This window comes from Cervus canadensis, chromosome 1 (assembly GCF_019320065.1).
Source record: "Cervus canadensis isolate Bull #8, Minnesota chromosome 1, ASM1932006v1, whole genome shotgun sequence".
NCBI lineage: Eukaryota > Metazoa > Chordata > Mammalia > Artiodactyla > Cervidae > Cervus > Cervus canadensis.
Genome location: NC_057386.1, coordinates 34,045,231 through 34,065,416, shown reverse-complemented (window position 1 = coordinate 34,065,416; position 20,186 = coordinate 34,045,231). Strand labels below are relative to the sequence as shown.

The following is a 20,186-nucleotide window of genomic DNA, read 5'->3' as shown; positions in this document are numbered from 1 at the left end:
GGCTCGCGGCCCTGGAAGCCGAGTCGCGCCGGCCAGCGCCCCACCCAGAGCCCGACGTGTGCTGACCCCAGGTTCCCGTCCCGAACCCCATCCCCTTAATTGGGAAGCCCCGCCCCGTGCGCAGTGACGTCGGACGCCGCTGTCAGCCGGCGCTGGGGGGGGTCGGTGTGGGGTAGAATGGCCGCTGCCGCCGTCACCCGCGGGACCCCGGGAGGTAAGAGCCGGGGCCTCTCGCCCGCCTCTCCGCCCCCGCGCCAGAGGGCGCAGCTCCACCGCCCGGACTTGGCGCGCAGCGCCGGGGACCACCGGCGCTCTCCCGGGTTCGCCCTCACTCCCCGCTTCCGTCCTCCTCCCCCGCGCCAGGGGGCGCCGCTCGGCGCAGGGCCCCACAGCGGACCTGCCGGGCCGGACCGTCCCGGGGAACCCCGCACCCCGGCACCTGCCCTGCCCCTTGCCTGCCACGCGCCCGCGGACTCTGCTCCGCAGCTTCTCCAGGACATCCCTCCGTGCGGGCGGGAGGCGGAACCCTCCCACCTCGGAGCGTCTCCGATGACCACCGCCCCTCCTGGGGGGGCCGCCCCCGGGCCCGCTCCGCACCCTGGCGGGCTGCCCATCCCGGACTGCGCACCTGCGCCCTAGGGCGGAGTCCTTACCCCAACCCAGTCTCCAGGGCTCACAGTCGTGCTCAGACGGGCCTCTTCCCCCTCTCCATTCCCAGACACCTGGCGGAGCCCGCGCTGAGAGCATCCTCCAGCTTCCATCTGTTCCCCCAGGAGGGTGGGGGCTCAGGCTGGAGCCAGAGTGGTAGATGGGGTAGGATAGGCCTGGAGGCCGAGGGAAGCAGAGGCTTTGGGGATAGAGGTACGGTGGGGTGAACAAGGCGTCAGCCTCAGGGTGGAGGATGGGTTGACCTGGGGTTGGGTAGCTGGGTCCTGGGTGTCTAAACCAGGTTCTACTCAGGCCCCACCAATCTGGAGGAAAGGGTGGAGGTTAAGATCAGTAGTCAGATCTGCCCTTCCCCCTGGAAAAATCAAAGAGAAGGAACTCAGGGTGTGTCTTTTAAGGCCTAGCTTTCCACCCGGACTTAGAACTCCTGCCCTCCCCCCAACATCCAGGCTCTCATTTGTCAAACCATCCTTCTAGGACCGGTTGCTCTGAGTCCTAGCCCCCGGGTCTGACCCCACCGCAGCTCCAGCCTTGCAAGAGCCAGGGCTGTAAACGCCGGCCCCCTGCCGGCCTTCTCCCCTCCCCCACCCCGCCGGTCTCTTCCTGATTACTCTGTTCTGTTGTGTCTCCCACTCGTGTAGGTTCCTGGCACCATGTCTGGGTTCTCCCTCTTCTCCATCCCCTGACTGTGCTCTGACATCACAGTCCAGCCCCTTCCTCTGGCTTCCTCAGATATCACGACCCAGTTCTGTACCAGGTCTCTCACCTCGTTCTCCTCATCCTTGATAGTGTGGGGACTTCTGCCATGACCTTCTTCTCTCCCTTCCCAGCACAGACTCCCCCTCCCCCCGGCCCCTCAGGCCGGGGGTGACCTTGCCCCCTGGAGCCCTCACCATGAATACCAAGGACACCACCGAGGTTGCTGGTGAGTTCACAGTCCAGGTTTCCAAGTTGGGCACAGCCTTTTATTTCCCCCAAGCGGTGGTGACCTTCTAATTCTTGGATCCCTACTCTCCTTGGCATCATTTCATTCACCACCACTACCCCACCACCCCCTCAGCCCCCCACCCCACCCTGCACCCCAGTGGTCTGGGGCCCTTTTCCCCTGGGCTCTCACAGGGATGTCTCACGCTAAGCCCTCCCTTCTCATCCCCTCTAGAGAACAGCCACCACCTGAAGATATTTCTCCCCAAGAAGCTGCTGGAGTGTCTTCCTCGCTGCCCGCTGCTGCCTCCAGAGCGGCTCCGGTGGAATACAAATGAGGTTTTCTAGGGAGTCTGGGGGATTGGGGCTCAACAGGGCCTAGTAGGCTGGAGGAGTTCCCCTCTGTGCCTTTCAACACTCTCTAGGCTCTTTGGGGATCACAGGAGAGCTATAAAGACCTGCATCTTGTAGGAGCTCACTTCTCCTTGGCATATGCACCTGTGTATAAATGCTACCACTTACGAAGTATTTCCTACAAACAGAGCACTGTGCTCAGCACTTGTCCTGCGTTTTCTCACACAGTCCTCCAGGGGTGCCGTTATCCCTGAGGTATAGATGAGGAGGCCCAAGAGGCCAGGCTGAGACTTTGGGAAGGGGACCCCCACCTGAGTGCCTCTTCTCCTCCAGGAGATTGCATCCTACTTGATCACCTTTGAGAAGCATGACGAGTGGCTATCATGTGCCCCCAAGACAAGGTGAGAAGTTTTGTGAAGATGGGGTGTAGCAGGGGTCCTGGGTTCTGTCCACAGAACTCCAGGCCAGTCCTTCCCTTCTCAGGCCTCAGAATGGCTCCATTATCCTCTACAACCGCAAGAAGGTGAAATACCGGAAGGATGGTTACCTCTGGAAGAAGCGGAAGGATGGGAAGACCACCCGAGAAGACCACATGAAGCTGAAGGTCCAGGGCATGGAGGTAAGCAAGGCCTCCAGCACACCTGCCCTGGCCCCCACTTTTCCCCAAGAGCTGGGTTCCAGCCCTGCCAGGGCTTGGTGACCTTCTCTGCCTGCCACCCTCCCAGTTAGTCACTTCACTTCTCACTCACTCGGGATCAGCTGGGTGGTTGCTCGGCCCACTCTGCTTTCCCTCCATGACCCAATTCTCCAGGACTCAGGCCACGCCTCCCCCTGGAGGCCGCAGATGCCCAATCCCCTCACTTCTCTTGCATTTCCCGCAGGGGTCTGACAGTACTTAGTACCTCAAAGCGCAGGTTTCTCTTCTCTCAAATCATTGCTCCTCATCTCAGTTGTGTTATTTCCCTGCCCTCTGATTTCTGGATAGTCCCATGTCTCAAATCTGGTCCTTGTTGTAAGGTCCTGGCCCCACTGTCCCCTCCTCTTCACCGCGGGGTGACTTGAGTGCTGGGTTGTGAAAGGTGTGGGGAACAGATGGGGGTGGGTACGGGTTAAAGAGGAACTGGTGGCAAGATTGGGATTCCTGCAAAGGGACTGAACAGAGGAGGAGTTGGGGAGCAGACTAGCCCTCCCCCCACCCCAGCCTGTCTCCTGGCAGTGTCTCTATGGCTGCTACGTTCACTCTTCCATCGTCCCCACATTCCATCGGCGCTGCTACTGGCTGCTCCAGGTGAGGACGGAAGGGCTCAGGGAGACAGAGTCTACCTGGCTCTTTGAGGGAGGTGGGGGTCTGCAGGAATGAAGGGGAAGGATGACGAGGTTCTGAGTGTGGAAAGGAGACTGGGAAGAAGAGAAAGGGGTTTGGGAATGGAGAGAGCCAGAACTTGGGAGCGTGAGGCTAGGGGTGCCTGGGGAGAAAGTGAGGACTAGGAGGCCAAGCCCCTGGACATCAGGACCCCATAGCGCTCTGTGTGTACCCTTGTGCCCGCAGAACCCTGACATCGTGCTTGTGCACTACCTGAACGTCCCGGCCCTGGAAGACTGTGGAAAGGGCTGCAGCCCCATCTTTTGTTCCATCAGCAGCGACCGCCGAGAGTGGCTAAAGTGGTCCCGGGAGGAGCTCTTGGGACAGCTGAAGCCCATGTGTAAGGCAACAGGACCAGGACAGAGCTCCAAGGGGAGAGTGAACCCAGGGGCCTCCCATGGCAGTCAAGTTTCTATACTCAGGGGCCTGTGGGGTAACCATGTTGCCCCAAGCCAGGAGACTTCTTTCTTGGGTGGGTGGGTGGGTACCAGGGTTCCTGGTGTGATCTAAGGTGTTTGACTATGGAAGGCAGCTGTGAGCTCCAGGTAGGAGCAGTCTGGGGGCTTCTGGCCCCTGTTCCTCTGGCTGGAAGTCTCAGAGCATCTCAGGTGCTTGGCGGAGCCATTAGAGTTCTCTGGGGCCTATTTTATGGGGGCTCTTACAGCACTTCCCCCCAACTCTCCTCCAGTTCACGGCATCAAGTGGAGCTGTGGAAATGGGACAGAGGAGTTCTCCGTAGAGCAGCTGGTGCAGCAGATCCTGGACACCCACCCAACCAAGCCTGCACCCCGAACCCATGCCTGTCTCTGCAGTGGGGGCCTTGGTGAGTGACCCCTGACATTGGAACCCTCCTCCCTCTTCGCTGGTCTGCCCTTACTCACACCAGGGGGGAATCTGTCTTGTTGGGATTTGCGTGCTTATTTGCATGACTTTTGCATGTTCCAGAAAGATGGGCCAGATGAGCAGAGGCCTTCCCGTCTGCATACTGCCTAGTTCCTTTTACTTATTCCTGGCAGCCTGGGCACTCTGTCTGCTTTTTTCCTTTGGCGGTTCCTGGCCACCCCGGCACTACTGCTTACACACAGGCTTAGCCTTATTTTTATTTGGCACCCCCTTGGTTCTGTTCTTTTGTCCTTTTTCTATGCTTTCACCTATTGCTCTCAGCTATTCCCCCAAGCCCTGGATCCTCCCCTGCAGTGTTCCTCCAAGGGGAGGGAGGGGGAGGAGAAATATTTCTGCCGCCTCCCAGTGGCCACAAGCAGTATGACACCTCTGGTATGTAGTGACTTCTCAGGAAATGTATGACAGCTTCCAGCAAGGGAGGGCTGGAGAGAGATGTGTCTTACCCCTTCTCTCCCCACCACCCCTTCCACTCCAGGTTCTGGGAGCCTCACCCACAAATGCAGCAGCACGAAACACCGCATCATCTCTCCCAAAGTGGAGCCCCGAGCTTTAACCCTGACCTCTGTCCCTCACCCCCATCCCCCTGAGCCGCCTCCACTGATAGCCCCGCTTCCCCCAGAGCTCCCCAAGGCACATACCTCCCCATCTTCCTCTTCCTCTTCCTCCTCTTCCTCCGGCTTTGCAGAACCCCTAGAGATCAGACCGAGCCCTCCCACGTCCCGAGGGGGTTCTTCCAGAGGAGGCACCGCCATCCTCCTCCTGACAGGACTGGAGCAGCGAGCCGGGGGCTTGACGCCCACCAGGCACTTGGCTCCACAGGCCGATCCGAGGCCTCCCATGAGCCTGGCTGTGGTTGTGGGCTCTGAGCCCTCGGCCCCGCCAGCCCCTCCGAGCCCTGCCTTTGATCCTGATCGTTTTCTCAACAGCCCACAGAGGGGCCAGACATATGGAGGGGGCCAGGGGGTGAGCCCAGACTTCCCCGAGGCCGAGGCCGCCCATACCCCCTGTCCAGCGCTTGAGCCCGCTGCTGCCCTGGAGCCTCAGGTGGCCGCCCGGGGTCTCCCTCCACAGTCTGGAGCAGGCGGGAGAAGGGGAAACTGCTTCTTCATTCAGGATGATGACAGTGGAGAGGAGCTCAAAGCCCAGGGGGCTGCCCCACCCGTACCTTCACCCCCTCCTTCACCCCCACCCTCACCTGCCCCTTTGGAGCCATCGGGCAGAGTAGGAAGAGGGGAGGCCTTGTTTGGAGGAGCTGGGGGGGCCAGCGAACTGGAGCCCTTCAGTCTTTCATCATTCCCGGACCTCATGGGAGAACTCATCAGTGACGAAGCTCCAAGTGGCCCTGCCCCCGCCCCCCAGCTCTCTCCTGCTCTCAGCACCATCACAGACTTCTCCCCAGAGTGGTCCTACCCGGAGGTGAGTCTCAGACTTCTCTCCTTCCTCCTGCATCCCTCTCACCCTGTGGCGAGTGACCTCATTTCCCTCAGCATCCATGGCCGCTTAGTTCTCCTCCCAGCCTCTATCTTTACAGAGTGTAGCTTCTTAACGGTTTTCACAGGCCTTCTTGACTACCCCCTTTTTCCTTCCCTCCTCCTTCTACCTGTGACCTGTGGTTGTGTGAGTCCCTCAAGTGCCCCAGGGGACTTCATTCCTTTGATGACTGGGTGGGGGTGGGGAGGGCCTGGGACAGTTCAGCCTGAAGAAGAGAAAACCCAACTGGGATGTGATGGCAGACTTTGAGAAGCTGAAAGACTGTATTCAGCAGTGAAGTTCTGCTTTGTGCTGCCCCAGAGATAGAAAGCAGGAACTTCTGTGGGGGTACCGGGTGGCCCCGAGAAAAGACTTCCTCCCAGTGATAGCTATCTGCAAATGGGATGGTAGCCTTGGGAGAGGCAATGAGTTCCCCGTTTCTGGCAGATTGAAGTAGAGGGCAGGAGTGTGGAAAGGACAGTGGGTGGATCTCACCCCACTCCATGTCCAATCCTGGTACCCCAGACCCTGGGGTACAGAGAGCAATAGGTCCTCTCTCAGGGTCTGAAGGAATGAAGGAGTGAGTAATTATACCCAGCAGAGAGAGCCGCGGTCACATGGCTCTCTGACTTCCGCCTGCAGGGTGGGGTCAAGGTGCTCATCACAGGACCTTGGACAGAGGCCGCCGAGCATTACTCCTGTGTCTTTGATCACATCGCTGTGCCAGCCTCACTCGTCCAGCCTGGTGTCTTACGCTGCTATTGTCCCGGTATGGGGACTGGGGGTGGTAGGGGAAGGGACTGAGATATGACTGTTAGGACTCCCAGGAAGCACTGGGAACAAACGTGTTGGGTTGTTCCTGAGAACATAACAACCTCATCCAGTCCTGGGGCTGAGCCTGGTGGTTGCCCCTCCGCCACCACCCCCCAGCAGGCAGATGAGTCTGAGCTGAGTTGTCAGAAGGTCTAGATTCTAGTCCAAGAAATCTACTGCTGAGCTGACGGGTGTTCCTGACTAAACCTACTCCTTTTATAGGACCTTGGCCTCCCCTTCTGTAAGATCAGCCATTTGACCCAAGGGGACTGTCATGCCCAGGCCCACTGACTCCAATCCAAGGAGAGTCTCTTGGGAGAATGAGAAGGGAGAATGTTGGTCTCCTCCAACCAGTTCTGAGACTGGGACATTGGCTTCAAGACCTGTGCCGTCCAGTATGTTAGCTACGAGCCACGTGTGCCTATTGAAATTAATAGTTAAGATTAAATGAAGTTTCAGGTTCAGCTCTGCCGTCACACTAACCACATTTTGGTGCTCAGTGGCCACATGTGCTCGTGTTCCCCTAGGGGACAGTGCAGATGCAGGATGTCTCCAACACTGAGGAAAGTTCTTTTGGACAGCACTGGTCTGGATGTCATTGCCAAGGTTCATCTCTGCCCTTCTGCCCCCTGCTTTGCCCCTCACCTGACACCCAGCAGTGTTGCTGGGACCCCAAGGACCGCCGGACTGACACGTCGACAGCTCTGCTCTGTCAGTGTGTCCTCCCCGAGTCTCAGCAGCCTGTTCAGTGGTGGATGGCAGGAGAGGGGCTGAGACCAGAGACACTGGGAATTGGGAGTCTCAGCCTCTAATCTTGGGACCAGGGCCTGGTGGCTTCATTCTCAAGGCTATAGATACTGAGATCCTGGGACACTGCTCTCACTTTACCCTGTTGGTGAGCAGCTAATTCCTTTCCCCCATCCTAGTAACAGAGTTAAGGCCTCTGGACCTTGATCTTAGGAGATAAACAGATTTTACCGTCATCAAATTGTTTATATGTATAGGTATCTGTACATACCTACCTCCATCTGGCTCAGTCGGTAAAATATCTGCCTGCAATGCAGAAGACCCAGGTTCAATTCCTGGCTCGGGGAGATTCCCTGGAGAAGGAAATGGCAACCCACTCCAGTACTCTTGCCTGGAAAGTCCCATGGAAAGAGGAGCCTGGAGGGCTACAGTTCACGGGGTCACAAGAGTCAGACACAACTTGGTGACTAAACCACCCATAGGTATCTCTTGACTCTCTGCTTCTATGCCTTGGTGCTGGACAACATCCTTAACTACAGGATCTAGAACCCAAGGGGTCTCTGGCCCAGAGGACCAAAGTTCTCAAATGAAGGGACTCCCTCCCCACTTAGAGCCAAGGCCACTGGAGCCAGGGGCCTCTGGGGCCACAACAGGGCAGGTAGGGGAGGTGGATGTGGAAGGACTACCTGTAGCTCTGGTGAAGGAGCCCAGGAAAGAGCTGTCTCGCTGATCCTTGCCCTCCCCAGCCCATGAAGTTGGGCTGGTGTCTCTGCAGGTGGCAGGACGTGAGGGGCCCCTTTCTGCGTCTGTGCTCTTTGAGTATCGAGCCCGTCGATTCCTGTCACTGCCTAGCACTCAGCTTGACTGGCTGTCACTGGACGGTGAGTTCCTAGCCCTCTGACCCCACCGCCTTTGAGCATGACATGTTCCTTGGCCCGTCTGGACTTGGGTGGCCACCGCCTTGCCCCCACTGTACCCCTCTTCCCAGCTTCTGCTTCCTTGCTCATTTCTGAAGGAGCAGCAGATTTCCCTCACCTCCTCTTCCCTGTAAACCTTGAAGGTGGCTTTGTCCCAGCACTTGTCCTGTCCATAGGAAGGGATCAAGGCCATGGGTGGGGCCGTGACAGTGCAGAGCAACATACATGGGATACACATGAGTGTGTATGTCCCTACACAATGTATTTAAACTTTCCTATGGTTTTCCCCTCTAGTCATAAAGACAGGCATTAATTATAGAAAATTTTGAAGTTATAGAAAAGCACAAAGTAGAAAGTGAAAATTCCCTGTAACAATGCTCAATAACATACACCACTTTTTAATATATCTTCATATACCAACACGAGCACACCACTTTTTAATATATCTTCATATACCAACACAGAGATGCACATACATACACGTGTATGTACGTGTGTGTGTATTTGTTTAAATCCAGAGCTGTTTGTCCCCTTTACTAGTTATCCCTCCTGTGGCTTTCAGAACTGTTTCTCTGCATCTGCTTCTTTCTTGAGGTTTGTCTCCATTTCTTCCTGTTTAACCTGTGCTTTACCATCTCTCCAGTGTCTCCTGCCTCTCTCATCTCTCCATTCCTCCTTGGATTTTTGTCTTCACTTCCCCTCTTCCTTCCCTATTGCTTGTTCGTTCTACATCCCCAGCTCTCCTTTGCCCTTTTTCTCTTCTCTCCTTCCCCTTGTTTATCTTCCCCTCTCTGCTCAGCCCTCTCTACCCTCCTCCCCACCATCCCCTCTCTACCTTCTTGTCCTGGTATCTCAAAACATCCCCAGCCTCCACCTGTTTGTTTTCCCACGGCTCTGACCCCCTTCTGCCTCCCCTCCTCGTCCTTGTGTGATCTCAGGAGGGGACAGATATAGCTTGGGATGTGTGCGTGTGCATTTGTGCATGGGGTGGGGGAGGAGGAGGAGAAATGGACTTGGCCATCCATCTCTGTCACCTCCCCTCCCCGCCATCCTCTTTGTGGACAGCTGCGGGGGGCCAGGAGGAGGGGGTGGTGCTTTTCAAATCAGTCTCTGAGTTCTTTGGGGCAGTGATTAACAGAGAGGAGGGACCCTGAAGTCCTTCAGCCCCAGCATGGGGGACGAAGGTAGTGTCTGGGGCAAGAAGGAACAAAATAAGCCACCTGGGAGGAGGCTGGGAATACGCGCACGTGCATGTATGTGTGTGAGATCTGGGGCATGTGTGTGTGTGTGAGAGAGAGAGCGATCTGGGGCAACTGGGGCTGGACACCCAGCGGGGAGTCCTACCGTCTGTATGTCTTGAAGGACACAGTCTTGGTTCTGCATTCAGGTCCTAGGTGGACACGTGGTATGAAGAGCCCTAGACTGAGGACTGGTCCTGGGGGTCTCTATTCAGAAGGTGGGGGGGGCAGGTAAAGGGCTGTTGTATGAAGAAAGAGGAAAGGATATGCTTGTGTCTTCATCACTCAGACCCTGGGACAGGATCTAGCTTTGTTGCCCAGGGCATCCCCTGGACCCTGCTCACTGAGCCCCCCATGCCCACTCCTCTTCCCCCCAGACAACCAGTTCCGGATGTCCATCCTGGAGCGACTGGAGCAGATGGAGAAGCGGATGGCAGAGATCGCAGCAGCTGGGCAGGCCCCCTGCCAGGCTCCTGACGCCCCTCCAATTCAGGTACCTCCATGAGGGCACTCTACAGTGGGGAGCAGGGGCAGGGTCTTCCTGTAGAAATCAGCTCTAGTGTGTGACTCCCTCGCTGTCCAGGCCCCAGCCAGTCCCCTTCCCTTCTCCGTGACATCACTCTGCTCCCACCCCCACCCCGTGCCAGGAGTGGCTATTCTGGGCACCCTCTTGGCATGACAAGCTTCAGACTATTTCTGGTCTGAAGGAGGGTGGAGGTGAGGGTGGGGGAGGGGATCCAAGAAGTCGGGGCTCAGCACTCTGAGGGTTCCAGGTCTCTGAGGAAAGAAGGCTGGAGAGGACTCTAGGTTCTGAGGGGGAGAAGCCATCTGTGGATATGGCACTGATCTGAGCCAAAGTGAAAACACCACATGGGCATGCAGGCATGAGGTCTGGCTGCTGGAGAAAGCTGCCTGAGGGACAGGGAGGACTGACTGGCCATCAGAGGTCAGGGTGGTGGGAGCCTAGAGTGGGAACTGTAGGGAGGGGGCAGAACTGGAAGCTGAGAGGACAGGGGTGGGGTGGCTAAGGCCATCCCAGGCTGGAGAAGCTCAGGTCTCTGCCTGAGGGTGTGTGCACCGCAGGATGAAGGCCAGGGGCCTGGGTTCGAGGCCCGGGTGGTGGTCCTGGTAGAAAGCATGATCCCACGCTCCACCTGGAGGGGTCCTGAGCGTCTGGCCCATGGAAGCCCTTTCCGGGGCATGAGCCTTCTGCACCTGGCCGCTGCCCAGGGCTATGCCCGCCTCATCGAGACCCTGAGCCAGTGGCGGTGAGCTGGGGCTGGTGGGAGTTGGGGTGGGAGGGGGGTGTCAGGGACTGAGGAGGAACTGGAGGCCTGCCATGGGAGCTGGGGTCACTGGGAAGGAAGGGGGGCTGGAACAGGGTTTGCACTTGGGGGAGTTTTAATGTCCTCTGACTTACAATGCTGACTTCTTGACCTCCTTATGGTCATTAATCTCTTTGATTACTCATCCTGCTGACCTTAGTGCTTGCCAGCCCCTTTGATTCTGAAGTTCCTACTGGGCCCCCTTTATCCCTAACTGGGCTCCGCTGTCCCTTTCCCAAACCCTCCAGGAGTGTGGAGACGGGAAGCTTGGACTTGGAGCAAGAGGTTGACCCACTCAATGTGGACCACTTCTCTTGCACCCCTCTGGTGAGGATGCTGGTTCCTAGTACTCGTGAACAATGGGAAACGGGAGCAGTTCTTCAAAGAGAAGATTGTTTGGGGGATGCAGGGAAGGAGTCATTACAGGCCCATGCCTCACCTCCACCTCCGCCCTCTTCTCCTCAGATGTGGGCTTGTGCCCTGGGCCACCTGGAGGCTGCTGTGCTCCTCTTCCGTTGGAACAGACAGGCACTGAGCATTCCCGACTCTCTGGGCCGCCTGCCCCTATCCGTGGCTCATTCCCGGGGTCATGTGCGCCTTGCCCGCTGCCTGGAGGAACTGCAAAGACAGGAAGCTTCTGCTGAGCCCCCACTTGCCCTGTCACCACCCTCCTCCAGCCCTGACACTGGTGAGGGTTTAAGAGGGGAATGCGGGTGGAAACACAGGCCAGGAGAAAGCTGGAGGGTGGGAGACAGTGCGAGGAGAGAGGAGGTGGTGGGGATGGGGAGTTAAGAGCAGCAAGGCCAGGGAGATGGAGAGTGAGGAGGGGGCAAGTGGTGCCTTATGCTCACACCCCCTTCCCTCCCCTCGCAGGCCTGAGCAGTGTCTCCTCACCTTCAGAGCTCTCGGATGGCACTTTCTCTGTCACATCGGCCTATTCTAGCGCCCCAGATGGGAGTCCTCCCCCTGCTCCTCTGCCAGCCTCTGAGATGACTAAGGAGATGGTCCCGGGCCAGCTCTCCTCTGGTGCCCCAGAGGCCCCCCTATTCCTCATGGACTATGAAGCCACCAACCCCAGAGGGCCCCCACCCTCGCCGCCTCCTCTCCCACCAGCCCTGGATGGTGGGGCTGCTCCCGAGGAAGCCGATAGTCCACCAGCTGTGGATGTGATCCCGGTACCACTTAGGTAGAGGGCTACAAGCAGAGGGGGGTGCAGGGCTGGGGTGATGCCAGCCACCACATGAAACAGAACAAGAGCCGGGCAGCAGTTTGGGAAGAAGGGGTCATTTACCCTCATTTGGGGACAGGCAAGGTAATCCTCTGCTTAAGCTTCTGTCAGAGCTTGGAATTCACAAGTCATGAGGCCTCAGAGGTTAAAATTCTGGAGAATATCTTCAATTAGAGCTGGGTGGTAGGGGTTACCTGTTGTTCCATAAAGGGACAAGAGCGATGGCAGGAAGCGGGGAGGAGGGAGGAGCAGAGAGGTCAGAGAGGTCGGCAAGATGGAAGCGGAAGTGTCTGGCACTAACTAGGGGGCAGGGGGAGGCTTGCACATGGTAAGAGCTAAGAGTCTTGTGGAATGAATGTACCCATGAGAGAGTGGAGAATGTACCACATGCAGCAGCCTGCTTCTCTGCTAGGGCCTGGGACATATCTGCTTTAGAGAGACTAAGGGATTAACCGGGGAGCACTAAAGTGCAACAGATTTAGAGAACACTCGGTAGGCGGCTTTATGCGAAACGAGCAGGAAGTGCTGCAGGCTGCAGGGCTGGAGCAGAGGCAAGGCTGGAGCTAGTCAATAAGGTGTCACGTGATTGGCAAGGACTCAGCTGATTCTTGGCGATGGGGTGGCAGACATGGCCAAGTCTGTGGGAGGACGGGGTGGCAGACATGGCCAAGTCTGTGGGAGCTGGCATGGGCAGGCTGGGTGGGACAGTGGGCAGTCAGCCTGGAAGCCTAAGCCCTTCATTTGCCCAGCTTCTGAATCCCCATGTGCTGTACATCCTTCCTAGCCTATGTTTTCCACAACGTCTCAACACAGGGCTGTACTGAGTGGGACCCCAAGGAGTGTAAGTGAACCTAGAACACTGGCTGAGAAAGACAGGGTTAATGGGGGCAGCCATCCATGAGGCCTCATTGTCTGATAGGAGAAAGATAGGAAGTGAACTTATGCTATGGCCTTGGCAGAGCAGGAACAGTTGGGGGGCCCCTCAAGGTTCACCCAGCTTCTCCTTCATCCAGGTGGACATGATCTCACTGGCCAAGCAGATCATTGAAGCCACACCAGAGCGGATTAAACGAGAGGACTTCGTTGGGCTGTCTGAGGCCGGAGTCACAATACGGGAGCGGACGGGAGCGGTGGGGCTCAGTGAGACCATGTCCTGGCTGGCCAGCTACCTGGAGAACGTGGACCATTTCCCCAGCTCAGCCCCTCCGAGGTGACCAGCTTAGGACAAAGCCTCCAGATCCTTCAAAGGAACATGGGAGGGAGAGAGGGAAGAAGCTGCACTATGGCCAGAGCCTTTGAGGAAGGGATTGGCACTGGCTGGCGAGCTCTGAAGTCACTCTCCAGACCCTGTTACTGGGGCTCTGCCTTCAGAGCAGCGCCCAAGTGGGAGAAGAGGGACTTTAGATGTCCAGGACATCTTTTATCCTTGTGCCCTACAGCGAGCTGCCATTTGAGCGGGGTCGCCTGGCTGTCCCTCCAGCACCTTCCTGGGCAGAGTTTCTCTCCGCATCTGCCAGTGGCAAGATGGAGAGTGACTTTGCCCTGTTGACCCTGTCGGATCATGAGCAGCGGGAACTGTACGAGGCAGCCCGAGTCATCCAGACAGCCTTCCGAAAATACAAGGTCAGAGGCTTGCGGGCTTCAGGGGATGAATTACACAATCTTGAGTGGGGAGGTGATGGGTTCCCAGGACTTTGAGGGGGACAGCAATCATCCGGACAGATCTGGGGTAGGGTGAAGGGTCAAGGGACCCCAGGCACATTGGAAGAACAGGTCAGATGTCAGTTAGGTGGGTAGTTCCTAACTGATCCAGGTGCTGAGACTTCCTTCTTGCCATTTAGGGCCGGCGGCTGAAGGAACAGCAGGAGGTAGCAGCGGCTGTGATCCAGCGCTGTTACCGGAAGTACAAACAGGTGAGGCTGTCCTCTCTTGAAAGCATATCCACCAACCCACATGCACACCCATTCACCCCATCCCAGAGCATCCAGAATGCTGAAGGAGCCCTAACTCCCCTTTTCTCTCCACAAGCTGACCTGGATTGCACTTAAGGTATTAGGCATGAGACCTGGGTGTGAGGCTGTCTGTGATGATTCAGCCTTTCCTTCCGTGAGCGTGTGGATTAGAGAAAGAGACTTGCATCGACTGAACTTGAAACGGGGTGGCAGGGTGACCCTTAGGGGTCTGGGTCTCTGTCCCTCCATGTCAGCCCCTGCCCCTCCTCCCCACCCCTGCAGTTTGCACTCTATAAGAAGATGACCCAGGCGGCCATCCTGATCCAGAGCAAGTTCCGAAGCTACTACGAACAGAAGCGATTTCAGCAGAGCCGCCGAGCGGCAGTCCTCATCCAGCAGCGATACCGCTCCTACCGCCGCCGGCCCCCGGGGACCCTGCCTGCCCGCAACAAGTACGGTCCCAACCCTCCAGCCCTCAGTGCGCACCCACTGTGTCCACGCCCACTGCCCATGGACTGCCAACTCATCATCCTGCTCTTCCCCCACCCTTGCCCCGCCAAGGTCCCTAAGGGGCGGAGGGCAGGTGATTCCTGAGTGTCCTGTTCGGTCTCATCTCTTCTTCCTTCCACCAGAGGCTCCTTTCTAACCAAGAAGCAGGACCAGGCAGCCCGGAAGATCATGCGATTCCTGCGGCGCTGCCGACACAGGTGCTGCCCTTTCCTTAGCTGGGGAGGACTGGGCTCCGCCGCCGCCTCCCCATCCCACCGCCCTGATCGGCCGGTCTCCTCTGATTCCTTTCTTGTCTCTCCGCAGGATGAGGGAACTGAAGCAGAACCAGGAGCTGGAAGGGCTTCCCCAACCCGGGCTGGCCACCTGACCTCTCCACTGCCTTTCTCATCACCCTGGGGGCCGCTTCTTGCAGTCTTAACAGGGAGAGGGCTCTCCGGGGGAGGGGGAGCCCCCTGTCGGCAGCTTTCCCGTCACTTCTGTGCTAGCCCGTCCTGGGTCTCCACTCCCCACCCCTCCGAAGTGCTGAACTCCCTCTCCCACCCCTGCCTCCTTCTTTTCCCTCCGGGTCGCGCCCCCTTCTCAGTCCCCGGTTCCAGAAGACCCACGCCCCACATACCTGCATCTTCAGCTGTGACCTCCGGAGCCCTGCCTGCCCCTTCTCCACAGCTCCCTCCCTGCCTGTGCCCACCTCGGCCCCTTCCTGACTTGCCTTATTTATTTGTTCGACGCGTCTCTGAATGTATCTGCCTCGGTCCCACCTCTGCCTTCGCTACGCGCGCGCCCCTCGTGTTTCAGGGCTGACCGTGCCCCCACCCCGACTCCGCATGTTTGCGTCTGTTTCCTCCCATTCTGGCCCTGTCTTTCCCCGTCAACCGACCGACTCCGGCCACCAATCTCGGGGCCAAAGGGGGGGTGTATATAGAAACGCGCTGCGGAGTCCTGCCCCGTCCCCGAGGGGAGGGGCCTTGTACATAATGTAACATACAGAGTATAGTGAAGAATCTATTTAAGGCGCCGCAGGGAGGGCTGCACGGCCGGGCTTGTGGTTCCTGGCGCGGCGGGAGCCTCCTGCCGGCTCCACGAGCACTTTCTACTTGTGCATGGGCTTGGTTTCTACGAATTGCCATTAAACATCGCTGCACCAGCCAGCCTCCGGCCTCTGTCTGCGGGCGGCGGGGAGGGGCGGGGTCTCTGCCGGCGGAAGGCTGCGGGCGCGCCAGGCCGGGATCTGAGCCGCGCCGGGGCGGGGCGGGCGCGTGGTTTTCCGCCTCCGACGTGTTTCCGGCCTTAAAGGCATTTTGCCCTTCCCTTTAAGACGCACCGCCCCCTCTCAGTCACTCCCAAGATGGCGGACCTACTGGGCTCCATCCTGAGCTCCATGGAGAAGCCACCCAGCCTCGGTGATCAGGAGACTCGGCGCAAGGCCCGAGGTGAGGATCCCAAATTCATAGCCGGCTTTCTTCGCCCGGTTCTCAGGATCGCACTCCTCCCTCTTTGGATGACCCCGCCTTCTCAACCTTGAAAGACCCCCTCACCGGCCCCTTCAGAGACCCCCCGAGTCCCTAAAAGGGCTGCTGACCCGCCCGCTATTCTTAGCGGACGATGATTGGCTCCCTGAAGCTCAGCACCAGCCCCCTGCCTCTTCCTGCCCTGGCCTTCCTCAGTCCTTGTTTTCAATTCGCCCGTGGGCCCGCCTGTCCGCCGGTGGTGTGGTCTGATTTGTAGGCTGCCCTGAACCCCACCCAACCCCTTCCCGCCTTCGGATCGGAGGGCGGTGAGAACGACCGCTCGGCCCCGCCTTCCCTACCGGCGCTCCGGTCCGTGCACCTCGTCCCCTTCCGATTGGATCCAGGATACGTCCATCCGCAACCCTTTCTCCCCTATTGGCCTCCTCAACTTAAAGGTCTCCCGATTAAGTTTTGTTCGACCTTCCTCTAGCCCACCCCCACCCTCAGCACCTCTAATTGGCTGCTGGAGCCGTTCAGTGCCCTTATGCCCCGCCTACTTGATTTAACCCGATCCCTTCTGCCGCGCTCCAACATTTCTCTCACCTGTACCCTGAAATTCCTGAGTTCCCTGGGCGGGTCGTGAATGTTGATTGGAGGAATAAGAAGGCTCCTACCCGGTCCGATTGGCCATAGTCTCCCAGCCGAGTAACTTCTCTACTGGTGGTTCAAGTTGGACTGCCCGTGTAGGGCGCGGCCCGCTGGGCGGTGCAGGCCTCTTCTGCTGGCTCCGCAGCGTGTGAATGAGTCTGACAGAATGAGTGCCTTGGGGGGAGGACACCGGCTCCCCACCCGTTCGAGGGAGGCCAGGACAGGCTGGGTGCCTTCAAAGTGCTCAAGTGCTGCTTAATGTCAAACTAACATCCATATTTACTGAATGGTTGCTAAGGGCCAGGGGCACACTCAAAGGAGCCCGCAGTCCGGAGCATTGATGAAATGATCACACAGGAGTTAAAAGTCAACTTTATAAATGCTCTGAAAGAAAAATAATTGTTAGGAGTGGAACTACCTAGGGCTTCTAACCTAGCCTGCAGTGAGCTGAGATCTGAAGAATAGATAATTCAGTTAGTGAGAGGGCAACACAGTGCTCCAGGCAGATATTTGAAAGCTATAAGGAAGGAGGGAGCATAATGGGACCTGGGAACTGAGTTACTTCATGCTCACCATGACTGACTAGGTGGTTCACAGTGGCCGTTGACAGACTAGGAAGCTGAAGTTCAGAGTTTAGTCACTTGCCTGTGGTTACAGGGTTACTTATGGCGGCCTTTCAAACCCAGGTGTGACGTTTAAGCCCATGTGCTTAACCATAATCTTAAGTCACCTCCTCAGATGCAGAGAGAAGACTCTCAAGCCAGACAGAACAGTCAGTGACCAAGATGGGGTGCGCTGACAGTCAGAGCCCATGAGGTTGAGGAAAGGAGCGCACCTGAGCTGTCAAGCCCTGGAGCCACAGAGAGTAACTGAATAGGAAAGGAACAGGGTCCCTGGCTTCTAGGAGCTCATAGTGGGGTAGGGAAGACAAAAGTTACAGTCTGTTAGTTCTCAGCACGTGCTGTAGTGGGTGTCTGAACCAAATGTGCTTGGGCCCCAGAGGAAGAAGTAATTTTTCACCATCTGACTCATGGTGGATCTCAAAGTTTGCAAGGGGAAGAAGAGCATTTCAAGCAGCAGGAACAACGTGTGCAAAGACATGAAGTGATTGGGAAAATGGGAACAGGTTCAGTGCAGCTGAAGGGATTCTGATCCTGTGGAAGAAGTAGGCCTTAAGATTGTCAGCAATTTGAAATGGCAGAAGAGAGAAGAGGGGACAGTAAGACCCAAAGGTAGCGAGTTCCCTTTACAGCTCAGACAGCTGCACTCCCAGAGGAGAAAAATGTTAGACTGGCCATTTCAGCTTCATGTCAGCTGTAGAAATAAGAAGTGGGGGTGTTACAAAATATAGGAAGTTAAATAATTTCCTATATCCTGTGTAGACAATGAGATGATAAACTCTTTGAGGCCAGGGCTGGGTCTGTTCCCATTACCTCCCCAAGCCTTAGAGTTCTTGGTATGTCGTAAGCAATAAATAAATGTTTGCTAGTTGGTTTCCCCAATGGGAAACAGGGTTGAGCGTGATTCTCATCTCTGTTTCTCCCACTAAACTGTGAGCTCCTAAAGGGCAAAGGTATGTCTTCATCCTCTTTGTACTTCAGGGCCTAGCACCATATCAGGGATAGAGTAAATATCAATAAATGCTTGGCGAATTAACAGTAATCCTCCCTTCCTACCCTGACACCTCCCAGTGGACACAAGACCCCTCCCAAAGTCTTACACCCTCTCACCACCCATACTTCCACCCCTGGCCTCATGCTGCCATTTCTTGCCCCCAGAGCAGGCAGCCCGCCTGAAGAAACTACAGGAGCAAGAGAAACAACAGAAAGTGGAATTTCGTAAAAGGGTGAGAACAACTGGAGAGACCAAAGGCAGCTTCAGAAAGGACCAACAATAAGTTAGAATTGGAAGGTTGAGGACTTAGTTTGTGTGGAAACTGTCTTAAGAGAGGTGAAGCCCAGAAGTCAGTGGCACGGAGGTGGGAAAGGTGTGGGAGGCGCAAGCCTGTTGGCCCGGCTGGGGAGAGGGGTAGTGGGGTGGAGCCATCATCTCATATCTTCTTCCCTTTTCCCTCTACCAAGATGGAGAAAGAGGTGTCAGATTTCATCCAAGACAGTGGGCAGATCAAGAAAAAGTTTCAGCCGATGAATAAGATAGAGAGGAGCATACTGTGAGTGTCTCTGGGCTGGGGCGACAGGAAGTGGGTGGTCAAGGAGGCATGAAGGGTGAAAGGTTCAGCGGGGAGAACCTCCTAGAGGAGGGCACTGGCCCCTCTCATGGCTTCACATCCTCTTTCCCTTTGGCTCCCCCTCCCCAGACACGATGTGGTGGAAGTGGCTGGTCTGACATCCTTCTCCTTCGGGGAAGATGATGAGTGTCGCTATGTCATGATCTTCAAAAAGGTAAAAGGCCCGAGTTGAGTTCCCCACTCTCTCCTTTCCAGCCTGTACCCTACCCCAGGGGAGAAGAATGAGGTAAACTATGTATGTGGAACCTTGACCCCATCACCCACTTCTTTCCCAGGAGTTTGCACCCTCAGATGAAGAGCTGGACTCCTACAGGCGTGGCGAGGAGTGGGACCCCCAGAAGGCTGAGGAGAAACGGAGGCTGAAGGTGAGTTATGCCTGGTAGCCCCTGGGAGGGGCTGGGGCCAGGCCTTGAGCTCCGGTGCCCCCCTCTGCACCCTCAGGAGCTGGCCCAGCGACAAGAGGAGGAGGCGGCCCAGCAGGGACCCGTGGTGGTGAGCCCAGCCAGCGACTACAAGGACAAATACAGCCACCTTATCGGCAAGGGGGCAGCCAAGGATGCAGCTCACATGCTACAGGCCAACAAGACCTACGGCTGTGGTGAGGCCACAGTGGAGGCTGGGAGGGGGCAGGGAAGAGGAGCACAGTATTGGGGGGAAGGAGAGGGGAGGCCAAGGCACAGGGCTCCTAGGTCCTCCCACTCTCCCGTCTGCCCCTAGTGCCCGTGGCCAACAAGAGGGACACACGCTCCATTGAAGAGGCCATGAACGAGATCCGGGCCAAGAAGCGTCTGCGGCAGAGTGGGGAAGAGTTGCCATCTACCTCCTAGGCAGCCCAGCTCCCCGGGGCAGGGCAGGGGCAGGGGGGGACGAGGCTGCTGCTATTAGAACCCATCCTGGAGCCCCACCTTCCAACAGCTGTCACTCAGGCACAGTGTTTGGCACTGTTCGAGCTCAGATATGTACGTGGGGTGTGTGTGTGTGCGCGTGTGTGTGTGTCTGTTAGTATGTGAAAGTGTGAGTGCTCAGGTGGGTATTTAATCTGTATTATTCTGTTCGTCCTGGAATTTTCTTCCCCATGGGGCTGGGGTTACTTTACATTCAATAAACACCGTTTGACCCAATATCTTGGTTCGTTAGCAGAGAGAAAGGTAGGCTCTTGAGAGGAGGTGAAATAATTATAGGTTGAATAATATAAACTTGGTTTTGTGGGCCAAAGATGGCCAAATATTGGCACTTTTGCAGAAATTCCTAAGGGATGGTATTTTTTAAGAGCACAGTCACTACAGCCAAGTGGTCTAGCTTTGGATCCTGGCTCTGCACTTCCTATCACCTTGGGTAAAGTATTTTGCCTGTTTGTGACTCAGTTTCCTCACCAGTAAAATGGGGATAATAATGGTAACTACTTGATAGGACTGTTTCAAAGATTGCACAG

The 20,186-nt window shown here is 56.8% G+C and overlaps 2 protein-coding genes across 8 annotated transcripts; both read left to right on the top strand.

The window, feature by feature from the left end:
- Positions 1-58: 58 nt before the first annotated feature.
- CAMTA2 (calmodulin binding transcription activator 2) lies at positions 59-15,554 on the top strand. 6 transcript variants are annotated; one of them, XM_043476868.1, is made up of 23 exons: positions 59-214; positions 1,497-1,591; positions 1,826-1,929; positions 2,278-2,345; positions 2,428-2,563; positions 3,161-3,232; positions 3,494-3,647; positions 3,996-4,130; positions 4,686-5,626; positions 6,323-6,449; positions 7,987-8,121; positions 9,773-9,888; positions 10,479-10,663; positions 10,969-11,047; positions 11,186-11,408; positions 11,594-11,895; positions 12,962-13,158; positions 13,388-13,571; positions 13,790-13,861; positions 13,977-13,997; positions 14,183-14,352; positions 14,533-14,607; positions 14,714-15,554. In XM_043476868.1, the coding sequence occupies exons 2-23, from the start codon at positions 1,561-1,563 to the stop codon at positions 14,775-14,777; spliced, it is 3,591 nt and encodes a 1,196-aa protein (XP_043332803.1). In that variant the 5' UTR covers positions 59-214; positions 1,497-1,560; the 3' UTR covers positions 14,778-15,554. The 6 variants fall into 6 exon arrangements, with proteins under 6 accessions (XP_043332803.1, XP_043332794.1, XP_043332829.1 ...); XM_043476859.1 differs by having other exon boundaries at positions 3,146-3,232; XM_043476894.1 differs by lacking the exon at positions 3,161-3,232.
- SPAG7 (sperm associated antigen 7) lies at positions 14,787-19,875 on the top strand. 2 transcript variants are annotated; one of them, XM_043477041.1, is made up of 7 exons: positions 14,798-15,840; positions 18,285-18,352; positions 18,588-18,676; positions 18,824-18,908; positions 19,030-19,119; positions 19,196-19,352; positions 19,472-19,875. In XM_043477041.1, the coding sequence occupies exons 1-7, from the start codon at positions 15,756-15,758 to the stop codon at positions 19,579-19,581; spliced, it is 684 nt and encodes a 227-aa protein (XP_043332976.1). In that variant the 5' UTR covers positions 14,798-15,755; the 3' UTR covers positions 19,582-19,875. The 2 variants fall into 2 exon arrangements, with proteins under 2 accessions (XP_043332968.1, XP_043332976.1); XM_043477033.1 differs by having other exon boundaries at positions 14,787-15,840; positions 19,196-19,875.
- The last annotated feature ends 311 nt before the right edge of the window (positions 19,876-20,186 follow it).